This window comes from Scardinius erythrophthalmus (assembly GCF_964197995.2).
Source record: "Scardinius erythrophthalmus genome assembly, contig: HAP1_SCAFFOLD_66, whole genome shotgun sequence".
NCBI lineage: Eukaryota > Metazoa > Chordata > Actinopteri > Cypriniformes > Leuciscidae > Scardinius > Scardinius erythrophthalmus.
In genome coordinates, this window is record NW_028296532.1 from 366012 (window position 1) to 378712 (window position 12701).

General features: G+C 40.0%; 1 protein-coding gene across 1 annotated transcript in view; it reads left to right on the plus strand.

The window, feature by feature from the left end:
* The window catches only part of LOC308686262 (neprilysin-like), a gene marked incomplete at both ends in the record, with an annotated part of 55837 nt that overhangs the window by 24772 nt on the left and 18364 nt on the right, over positions 1-12701 (plus strand). Inside the window, 4 exons of the mRNA XM_081394633.1 lie at positions 559-652; positions 736-864; positions 9976-10074; positions 10309-10386. Coding sequence (XP_081250759.1) covers positions 559-652; positions 736-864; positions 9976-10074; positions 10309-10386 — 400 coding nt within the window. The remainder of the gene's footprint in view (positions 1-558; positions 653-735; positions 865-9975; positions 10075-10308; positions 10387-12701) is intronic.

Sequence of the window (12701 nt, forward strand, 5' to 3'; positions counted from 1 at the left end):
AGCTTCCTCAAAGTGAATTTCTCACAGTGAGTGCAATCGCCTCCCCCAAGAGAAGATCTAGCATGCTCCGTTCCTAAGCATATCACACACAGATCATGTTTGTCACTCCTTATAAGAAAGTGGGGGCATGGCAGAACACACTGCTTATATTGCTTGTCTGATGCCATGGCTTGATCTTTCACAACAAACATTGACTGTAGACAAACTTAGATTCTTTTTTCGTTTACTTCTAACACACACAATGGACTTTCCATTGTGACACACGTAAACAAACGGCTTCCTGGAGACAAAGAAGCTGATGACAAGTTTTTCGGGCGTCTATTTATGGTCTTCATGGCGCACTGATGTTACGTCACATGATCTTTCGGTGGCCAATGTGATTGGCTTGTTTTCCACACGTGCTTCAGACACCGGCTCACACAGAAGCATTCCCATAGTGTTAACGTCATAATGCAGCATTGAGTTCCTCTCAAAAGGGAACTATCTCTATAACTGGCTCCCTGAATTCACTAGACAAATTAAAAATATACAGCATAAACCAAGTGATTGTATGTGCAGGGACATGCAGAACTACCTGGTGTGGCGTTTTGTTATGAATCTGGTGGTTGGTTTAAGCAGGCAATACAGGGAAACCAGAAAAGCTTTCAGAAAGGTAAAGACCAAAAAAAATGTATTCAAACTGTGAATTAACTGTCATAATTTTAAAAAACATTTATGCTCTTTATCCCACCTTAGGCTATCTATGGGACTACATCTGAAGCAGCAGTTTGGAGACAGTGTGCCATCTATGTAAACAACAACATGGAGAATGCTGTGGGGAGATTGTACGTGGAGGAAGCCTTTGCTGGAGATAGCAAAGATATGGTGAGCTGTGTGGGCATGCAGTGTATGTCTGTGTGGGTCCTATAATGGTTTCTGGATGTGCTTGTGTGTTTGTACATAATCTCAGTCCTGTGTGGGATGACTTGAGTTGGGTCCATTTCCTCATATGCATAAGAACAGCTGAGCAGTGCACCAATGCCACCTGTCATAAAACACACTCTCTAACACTCCATTAATCACTGTACTCTTCTGGCCTCAAGCCCACCACATGCACATGGTACCACCCTGCACAGTGTGTGTGTGTGTGGGGGGGGGGGAGGGGTGGGCGGGGGGTTCTTCAACTACGGCCACTGGGAATAGGAAAATGAAAAAAATAAATAATGAGAAAACAACTTAATTTTTTTTTACACTCACTAAGTAATTTTTGAGAAAACACTGTTGTGAATATTTCCATCACATCTCAACCTACAGTATGTGTTTTTCATAGCACAGTTTCTGTCATGGAAATGACATTTTAATCATCCTTTGTTAGCATGTTTGTAGCCTAAATACAAACATATATATAGTGGGGAGAACAAATATTTGATACACTGCTGATTTTGCAGGTTTTTCCACTTACAAAGCATGTAGAAGTCTGTAATTTTTATCATAGGTCCTCTTCTATGGAAGGAATATCCTGCCAAATTTAAATAAATAAATTAAATGATTAAAATGAAAATTAAAACCATATTAACGATTTCATTACAGAAAACAGCACGCAAAATATGTGACAAAATTGAGAATTAAATAAAATGATTTCATTTTCACAGCATTATCCCTGTCAAATTGAAAAATAAAATGCAATTGGTGATTTCACATTTCATTTTCACTACAGTCTCGCGGCAAGACTGCCAATATTAAAATGAAAAGCCAAACGTGAAAAAGAAACTACAAATACAGTTTTTATAATGCTCTTTAGTAATGCTCACGCAATAATAGTGACACAATTCAAATACAAATGTAAATTTTCGTTTTCATTTTAATTCCTCTTTTATTTCAGTTTTCATTTTCGTTTTCGTTTTCATTTTCAAAGACAACCTGCATGCAAATTCTATGTTAATGAGTGGGTGTGGCTTATTCTAGTAATGGCGCTGAGACAAGCCTTCTAGCTGTCATCGATGTCCCACATGAGTTGAATGTGTGAAACGAAATAATTTAAATGTGATTATATTGTAATCGAGACGACGAGATATGGCGAAATCTGTTAGTGAGCTTTTGCGGGAAGCTGCCGCAGCATTAGAACATGGAAACAACCAGCCTGACCATGTTAGTTATGATGTTAGACTCAGACTAGACCATAATCGACGATGAGGTTCATTCATGTATTAGGCTGTTTTGGAAATTCAACTATTTGGGTGTACAGAAGTCTTAGTAACACAGTTTCTACAACAATTATAGCCAGACATTAATACCCGCTAGCTTTAACCGAGGACATCGGCCAATGTTTCATATTCGCGTCGTGCCTAACAACGCCCTTCAGCCGTGACTTATTCAGATACAGCACTAGCCTAGAGTACCTTATTACTTTTATAAAACGGTTACCACGCAATACAAATATTAATCCCGAAACATATGTATCTATGCAACTATCATGAAGTAAAATGTATCACTAAAAGCCAATTCATTCCGCTGGAGAAAAAAATAGTCCCTGACAGTGACCATAAAGCAACAGACGAAGTTACATTATTTCTCCATTAGATGGAGACAAAGACTGTCTTAATGAGTGAGTCAGTCAGTCAGTAGAAGAGAAGACTTTTGAAATGACTCAAACTTGAGAAGAAAGACGCAACTGACATGACTATAAGCACGGACAACCCCTATTAACTGTTAAAAGTACAAGATATCACACCGGACATTCAAACAGATTTTTTATTATGAATATATAGGACTGACCTGAAGGAAATATCTAGCCTAGGCTACTGTAAATGCAGGTACACTCGCTTTCTCGATCTCATCCAGAAGTTGTTACTGGAAATGAAAATCAGCATTGTGATTCTTTTAGTACACAAACTTAAAATAACCAAAAGACACGTAACAGCGGACAGATATACAGGCTAGTGCTGTATCTGAATAAGTCACGGCTGAAGGGCGTTGTTAGGCATGACGCGAATATGAAACATTGGCCGAGGTCCTCGGTTAAAGCTAGCGGGTATTAATGTCTGGCTATAATTATTGTAGAAACTGTGTTACTAAGACCTTTGTACACCCAAATAGTTGAATTTCCAAAACAGCCTAATACATGAATGAACCTCATCGTCGATTATGGTCTAGTCTGAGTCTAACATCATAACTAACATGGTCAGGCTGGTTGTTTCCATGTTCTAATGCTGCAGCAGCTTCCCGCAAAAGCTCACTAACAGATTTCGCCATATCTCGTCGTCTCGATTACAATATAATCACATTTAAATTATTTCGTTTCACACATTCAACTCATGCGGGACATCGATGACTTAGCTAGAAGGCGTGTCTCAGCGCCGTTACTAGAATAAGCCACACCCACTCATTAACATAGAATTTTGCATGCAGGTTGTCTTTGAAAATGAAAACGAAAATGAAAACTGAAATAAAAGAGGAATTAAAATGAAAACGAAAATTTACATTTGTATTTGAATTGTGTCACTATTATTGCGTGAGCGTTACTAAAGAGCATTATAAAAACTGTATTTGTAGTTTCTTTTTCATGTTTGGCTTTTCATTTTAATATTGGCAGTCTTGCCGCGAGACTGTAGTGAAAATGAAATGTGAAATCACCAATTGCATTTTATTTTTCAATTTGACAGGGATAATGCTGTGAAAATGAAATCATTTAATTTCATTCTCAATTTTGTCACATATTTTGTGTGCTGTTTTCTGTAATGAAATCGTTAATATGGTTTTAATTTTCATTTTAATCATTTAATTTATTTATTTAAATTTGGCAGGATATTCCTTCCATACTCTTCAACTGTGAGTGACGGAATCTAAAACAAAAATCCAGAAAATCACATTGTATGATTTTTAAGTAATTAATTTGCATTTTATTGCATGGCATAAGTATTTGATACATCAGAAAAGCAGAACTTAATATTTGGTACAGAAACCTTTGTTTGCAGTTACAGAGATCATACGTTTCCTGTGGTTCTTGACTAGGTTTGCACACACTGCAGCAGGGATTTTGGCCCACTCCTCCATACAGACCTTCTCCAGATCCTTCAGGTTCCGGGGCTGTCGCTGGGCAATACGGACTTTCAGCTCCCTCCAAAGATTTTCTATTTAGTTCAGGTCTGGAGACTGGCTAGGCCACTCCAGGACCTTGAGATGCTTCTTACGGAGCCACTCCTTAGTTGCCCTGGCTGTGTGTTTCAGGTCGTTGTCATGCTGGAAGACCCAGCCACGACCCATCTTCAATGCTCTTACTGAGGGAAGGAGGTTGTTGGCCAAGATCTCGCGATACATGGCCCCATCCATCCTCCCCTCAATACGGTGCAGTCGTCCTGTCCCCTTTGCAGAAAAGCATCCCCAAAGAATGATGTTTCCACCTCCATGCTTCATGGTTGGGATGGTGTTCTTGGGGTTGTACTCATCCTTCTTCTTCCTCCAAACACGGCGAGTGGAGTTTAGACCAAAAAGCTCTATTTTTGTCTCATCAGACCACATGACCTTCTCCCATTCCTCATCTGGATCATCCCTAATGGTCATTGGCAAACTTCTGACGGGCCTGGACATGCGCTGGCTTGAGCAGGGGGACCTTGCGTGCGCTGCAGGATTTTAATACATGACGGCATAGTGTGTTACTAATGGTTTTGTTTGAGACTGTGGTCCCAGCTCTCTTCAGTTCATTGACCAGGTCCTGCCTTGTAGTTCTGGGCTGATCCCTCACCTTCCTCATGATCATTGATGCCCCACGAGGTGAGATCTTGCATAGTGCCACAGACCGAGGGAGATTGACCGTCATCTTGAACTTCTTCCATTTTCTAATAATTGCGCCAACAGTTGTTGCCTTCTCACCAAGCTGCTTGCCTATTGTCCTGTAGCCCATCCCAGCCTTGTGCAGGTCTACAATTTTATCCCTGATGTCCTTACACAGCTCTCTGGTCTTGGCCATTGTGGAGAGGTTGGAGTCTGTTTGATTGAGTGTGTGGACAGGTGTCTTTTATACAGGTAACGAGTTCAAACAGGTACAGTTAATACAGGTAATGAGTGGAGAACAGGAGGGCTTCTTAAAGAAAAACTAACAGGTCTGTGAGAGCCGGAATTCTTACTGGTTGGTAGGTGATCAAATACTTATGTCATGCATTAAAATGCAAATTAATTATTTAAAAATCATACAATGTGATTTTCTGGATTTTTGTTTTAGATTCTCTCACAGTTTAAGTGTACCTATGATAAAAAATTACAGACCTCTACATGCTTTGTAAGTAGGAAAACCTGCAAAATTGGTAGTGTATCAAATACTTCCGACATTATAACCGTAAACAAAACGATACCTGCTCTATCTCCATGCAGCATATATTTTCTAGCTGTGTGCATCCTAATACAGCTCACACACAAGCACCTATACAACAGATTAACACGGTACAGGTTAGTTGATGAGATGAATCAATGTAACTACACAACAACTACATAAATGTATCCAGTAACCATTCAGAGATGTCCAAGTCTAACAAGTTGCAGCCTCTTCCTGAGTCTCTCCATTTGTGACTGACTCCGGTTCAAACGTGTAAGGCTACACTCCGCTACTGGGTATTATTGACATTTTTCCTGGGAGAAATTGGGCTGTTATGTTGCTCCCATAGTATCCGAAGCACATGCAAAGGATCGGCCGTCGTCTGAACGGGGGCCGGGAGCAGCATCTCATTTGAATCTAAAGGGACACAAAAAAAAAAAACAGAGCTTTTTCTCTCACATCCAAAAAGGGGCAACTTTGACAAGCTATAATAAAAAAAAAAATCTGGGTGGTATTTGAGCTGAAGCTTCACAGACACATTCTGAGGACATCAGAGATTTATATTGCATCATGTGAAACTGGGCATAATAGGTCACCTTTAAAATAATAATTTGATACAATGCACACTATGTACATACATGCTTTACATTGTTCTTATATTATTATTATGACCGCCGCTAGCATAGCTAGCGAAAGCGGTCATATAGGGATTGTCAAAGTTTTTTTTTTTTTTTTTTTAGTCACCTTACTGAATTTTTCGTCAACGATACCAGGGACACCGAAGCACCGGGGAACATGAAATTTGGTGGGCATGTAGCCCCACTAGACTTCTAAAGAAAAATTTCGCTTGGTCCCCGGGGGCCACTCCCCCCCCGCGCTGGGCCCCCCCAAACCCAAAAAAAAATCAGTTTTCCCTAAATAACTACCTGAACCGTGGCACCGAGGATGAAGAAATTTTTATGGTATGTTGGTCTACTAGACTTTTACGGAAAAATTTCGTTTGGTCCCCGGGGGCCACTCCCCCCCCATCCCCCCCCCCCCCCCGCGCTGGGGCCCCCGTAAATTTTTCGTCAACGATACCAGGGACACCGAAACACCGGGGAACATGAAATTTGGTGGGCATGTAGCCCCACTAGACTTCTACGGAAAAATTTCGTTTGGTCCCCGGGGGCCACTCCCCCCCCGCGCTGGGCCCCCCCAAACCCCAAAAAATGCAGTTTTTCCTAAATAACTACCTGAACCGTGGCACAGAGGATGAAGAAATTTTTATGGTATGTTGGTCTACTAAACTTTTATGGAAAAATTTAGTTTGGTCCCCGGGGGCCACTCCCCCCCCCCCGCGCTGGGGCCCCCGTAAATTTTTCGTCAACGATACCAGGGACACCGAAGCACCGGGGAACATGAAATTTGGTGGGCATGTAGCCCCACTAGACTTCTACGGAAAAATTTCGCTTGGTCCCCGGGGGCCACTCCCCCCCCGCGCTGGGGCCCCCCCAAAACCAAAAAAATTCAGTTTTTCCTAAATAACTACCTGAACCGTGACACCGAGGATGAAGAAATTTTTATGGTATGTTGGTCTACTAGACTTTTACGGAAAAATTTCGTTTGGTCCCCGGGGCCACTCCCCCCCCCCCCCCGCGCTGGGGCCCCCGTAAATTTTTCGTCAACGATACCAGGGACACCGAAGCACCGGGGAACATGAAATTTGGTGGGCATGTAGCCCCAGTACACTTCTACAGAAAAATTTCGTTTGGTCCCCGGGGGCCACTCCCCCCCCCCCGCGCTGGGCCCCCCCAAACCCAAAAAAATGCAGTTTTTCCTAAATAACTACCTGAACCGTGGCACAGAGGATGAAGAAATTTTTATGGTATGTTGCTCTTAAGGGCCCACATCAACCTAGCCCATAATCACTCATTTGTGATTTGCGCCCCTCCCATAAAAAATGAAAATGCAATATTATTCTGCTTTAATCGCCCCTATCTTCAGTGGAGATGTTCAGAACTGCACCATATTTCATGTGTATGATTAACTTGACATCCTCTGGGGGTATCCTCTGCTAAGTTTCGTAGAATTTCATCCATGGGGGGGTATAAAATAAATTCATTTATGTGCACATTTAGTGACTGTACACTCATCGGCCTGTAGATGGTGCTGTTGAGCGAAGGGTTACTGGTTTAGGATGATACTGTCACACACACACATGCAGGAAAACAAATACAGCCAAATTACTCCACGTCATTTATTTTTGTGGAAAGCCAGTGCAGGCCTGAGCGGCGGTCATATTTTGTACCGCGATGCGGTACATCTAGTTATTACCTCCATGCAATTACATCTGTAAATAATTTCTGTAAATACAGCTTTAATTATACTGTTGACATTTCCCTTCCCTTATATCTCAGCCTTAAACTTACTCATACCACTAAACATGTCCCAAACCTTACCTGTAACCCCACCTCAGTAACAGCAAGTGTTTTACAATACAACATCAACACAATAAGTACATTTTTATGTAACCACATAGCAGTTAAAGACACTTAATGTTATGTGCATATTACTTTCACACAGTTGCTAAAATATGTTACTTTGCACAGTCTTCATATCACAGTCCTGCAAAGATGACAAAAAATTCACTCACATTTCCTGTCCTGCGGCAAAACATGAGAGCAGTTGCGTTTTAGACCAAACATATAATGGTGAGTGAACGCGACCTGGATGCATCAGTGAATGGTGAGATATTTTGTTAAATAAAATGATCCTGCCAGAAGAATTGCGTGATAACTTGATTATGCTTTGTTCTGTCTGTATCATCCCGGTGAGCTTTTATGAGGGTTTACGCATGCGCTGTAAGGTGAATTTAGCATTTTCCATGTGTGGATGAGAAACTTTTGGAAAATGCTTAAAAACGCTAGTGTGGACTGAGACCATTACCAAATGCAATAATCTCATGTGTACAATCATTTCATGTACAGGATGTGCTGTGTAATTTGATGAATATCAGCTTGCTTGATGACGTTTGCGTTTTTGGCACATCAGCAGCATTTGGTTTTATGACCGTACTCTTCTGCATAAGCACATGCATAACAGCAAGCATTAGTATGTGGACTTGTGGGTGTGTGTGCCTGATCAGGTGACCGCTACCTTCCCACAAATCACTCTTTACATCCATGTCGTGCCAGTGGGTTTGTGGTCACCAGGATAACATTACAGATACTCACATGAAGTATATGCCAATAATTAGCCTGATACAGCAGTGTCTATCTGTCCAGGAGTCTATCTAGAAGTAATGGGAACAACATTCAGTCAGCTAGAGGTGGACAAAGTACACAACTTCCTTACTTGAGTGAAAGTACAGATACTACTGGTCAAATATTACTCTGTTACAAGTAAAAGTTGTAAAGACTTAAGTACTTAAGTATCAAAAGTAAAAAAAAAAAAATGTCAATGCATTGTTTTAATATTGTTGCATTGTTCTATGTAATACTTACAGTACCTTATGCCTCTGAATCTATGCCTGTCTACCTACCCTCATATCAATATCAAATTTATTTCTAGAACACAGTTCTAGTAGTGGGTTTGAATGTGAGATTGAATAAGTGCCCTCAATAACGTCCACAATGGTGTCGGACAACCAAATGGCTGTTCCCTCAAATAGTTACCTATTTAAAGTTTTTTAGCTTTTAGTATGAATATGTTAGCCTTACTGTTATCTATAAGCTAGAGTGCACCAAAACAATGACAAAATTTGCATTTAGAAGACCAAACCCAACGTTGAAAATGAAAATCAGATTGATGTCAGAATCCAATATCAGTCGGGTTCTAACGTCATACTGACTTTAATTTCCAACCAAAATGCAACCAAAATCATCCCCTGGCTGACATTACATTTTCTACTCAAGGACCTTGACACAAATGTTGTGGAGTAAAAAGTACAATATTTGTCTTTCAAATGTAGTCAAGTTAAAGTAAAATGTTTCCAGAAAAAAATAATACTCAAGTAAAGTACAGATACTCAAAAAGTGTACTTAAGTACTGTACTTTGTTACTATCCACCTATCAGTGGTCTAGTCTGCCAGTTTTATAAATGAGAGAACGAGATGTCTTGTAAGTTCAAGTTAAAATAAATCTATCATGCAGAATGTGAAAATTGGTTACAGATTGCTGATTCTTTTTCCATTTTTTATATTATTGTCAAACATATACAAAATAGATGCACAGTTTTGCTGTTTACGCACAGGTCATTGGCTTTAAATAGGTGAAAAAGAAAATGGTTCATACTTTTGAGAAATGTTAGGATACATTTACTTTCCTCCTCATAGATTAGACCTTCCACTAAACTCCACTCCACAACACTCACTGGATCTTGGCCTGCATACTAGCTACCTGTCAGAACCACATGAAAGCTTGGACTTTCTTTGAATTCCCTGAAAGCCTACAAAAAGTGGTTTAACCTGTTTGCTATTTATTATTGTATCATACATATCTTGTTGCTCCTTTGCACTAGACTTACTAAATAGTGTCTGTTGATCCTTGGGATGTACAAATGCAATGCAGTATAAATTGCCCACATTTATTACTCCTATCTTAAAACCGAATGAGCACAACCTACTAAACAATACCCAACCAGAGTGTTTATGGAATTTCTGTGGCGAAATGGTATCTCATTATGTCCTTCTCTGTGATTTGCACAGATGGATGAGATGATCACTAACATCAGAGAGGTATTTGTGAGCAATCTGTATGATCTAGCCTGGATGGACGCTGAAACAAAGAAAGCTGCAGAGGAGAAGGTAAGGCTTATTTTCAGTTCTATGTTTAAAGTTTAAGCTTAATGATACTATATAATCACTGCTGATCAATAAACAACAAAGACTTGAAATTATACTGAGACATGGCAAAAGGTAACTTTGAAAGCTCATTCCATAGAAAATTTGGTCTTTAAAGAAATAAAAAGATTGCCCCAGATCCATTAAATATATTAGCTACCTTAAAAAAGACTGCTTCTTTACTCTTCCTTACTGCAGGCACGAGCAATCAGAGAAAGAATTGGTTTCTCAGAAAATATCATGAACAGCACATACCTGGACCAGGAGTACCAAGATGTGAGTGGCTACAAGAAAAAGAGTAGACTAAAGGCGGGCATACACTGTCAAGTCACCTTTATTTATATAGCGCTTTTTACAATACAGATTGTTTCAAATCAGCTTTACAGAGATAACAGGAAATAATGCAACAAAGTTTGTTTCCAGAAGAAAATAGCATCACAGTCCAGCTTAAGTTCAGCGATGTTTCATTTTGTTGTAAAAAAAAGAGAGAAAAGTTAATTTATTTCATTTATATATATATATAGCTCTGGAGAAAACTGTGATGTCATCGTCCAGCTCAGTTCAGTTTTTTATAATGGTGTCAATGCAGGCAGATCAATAATATTGTTGAATTTTAAATTAAATGTCCCCAACTAAGCAAGCCCAAAGCCAAAGAAAAGGAAGGCGAAAAAGGCGACAGTGGCAAGGAACCAAAACTCCATCAGGTGACAGAATGGAGAAAAAACCTTGGGAGAAACTGTCATGATTCATGTCTGTGTTCCCCTGTCTTGTCCCTTGTTTAGCAGTTCCCCGTTATGTTGATTAGTTTCCTCAGGTGTTTCTGATTAGCCACGCCCCCTTGTTATCTTGTTTAGCTTGTTTGCCTCTGTATTTAACCCTGCGTCTTGTGTCAGTGTTTGTGGGTTCTTGACTTTGTAATGTTGGTTGTCCTGTTCCCGAGTCTAACTCTCTCTGTCTAGTTTTGAGTTTATTTAAGAAAGCTGTTGCATGTGGATCCTGCTTCCTCCTTTGATTCAGCCTGCATCATTACAGAAACCAGGCTCAGTCGGGGGGCCAGTTCTCCTCTGGCCAACGAAGGAGCGAAAAGTGTATGATTATGATTCAGGCAACATTACAGGTCAGAAGTCAGATTGGATTGGAACGTTCAGAATACTATACAGTTCCATCTGGTTGAAAATCGGAGTCATCACGTGCGTATGCAGACGAGTTTGTTGAGGATCATGTCGTGTCGATGAGGCCTCCACAGGAGGGAGTCTAGTTGACAACCTTGATCGTGTGATCGTGTCTAAGTGCAGGTCCACCATCTGATCTGGATACGGCCCGGGACCGGCTGATTACAGTTAACCTTGGAATAAACAGAAAGACTAAAATTAGCGTAGATGCCATTCTTTTTATAATGTAGCGAGTATATCAGGTGTTATAGGAAGTGTTCCCGGTTCCGGCCGACCTAATCTATGCAGCCTAATATCTGTGCGATGTCTGTGTGATTTCAGCAAGGTTACCTACTCAGACTGAACGAGTAGATTGCATGCGATGTAAAGCCAAAGCTCAGGATTTGTGTGCTTACACCCAGTGCCGGGTTGCACCAATAGACGATATCATGTATCCATAGATATTGTCAAAACAAGCATCAGCTATCAATATCAAGTTGATTTAGCATTTCCAATTTATGTATTAAATTATTAGTGTTATTGTATTATTATTATTATTAGGGAAGGCCTAGGCTACTTTTATTATTAAATTGATAGGCTATTATAATTAATTTGCCACACAATAATTTCATAGTGCATCACCGCATAACCAACGCGCTGTGAGGATAATAAAAGATTACATAGGATCTCATTGAAAATTGTCTAAAACATTTAGGTCGATTACAATGAATTATAGGCATATAATTAAAATTATTAACAGTCTATAATATGTCCAAACACTGCAACAATTAGTCATCAATGAAACTTAAAAACAGCTTTATTTCAAAAACATTGTTTTTACAAATTAATAAAAGAGGCACGGTGTAGATAAATCGCAGGTGGATTGGAAGCAAGGGCGCCGTAAAGGGGTGGAAGGTTAGGACGATTCTAAGGGCCCAGGCTGATTTAGGGCCCAGAAGAGCAGACCCCCTTTTTCTTTTCTTATTTCTTTTCTCTTTTTTATACATACATTAAATGTGCTAGGGCCCCTCATGCACTAAATGTGTATTTCGTCCGTTTTGACCATAGATTTAATATTTAAAAAATAAATAATATATTTACTGTTTCAGTCACACCCCTCCCCCTTACAATGGTTCATTCCACCTGCGCTGTCCGAGCTACGATCGCTAGTGTAGCGTCTCTTGCTTATTGCACTTGTTATGATGCAGCGCAGACAGTGACACACGCAGGCATGTCACATCAAAAGTTAGGGCATCAAAAAAGGAAAGGAAAGAGAAGACAGAGAACGCCGAAGTCGACAGTATGTCACACAGTTTTTCAAAAAGAAAGGTAGCTTGCCCTATTCCTGTATAGTTAGCCTAACTATTTTTGTTGCTACATGACCTGCTTTTATCTAGCTAGCATAGTAAAATAATTACTGAATTATGATTTACATCCAAC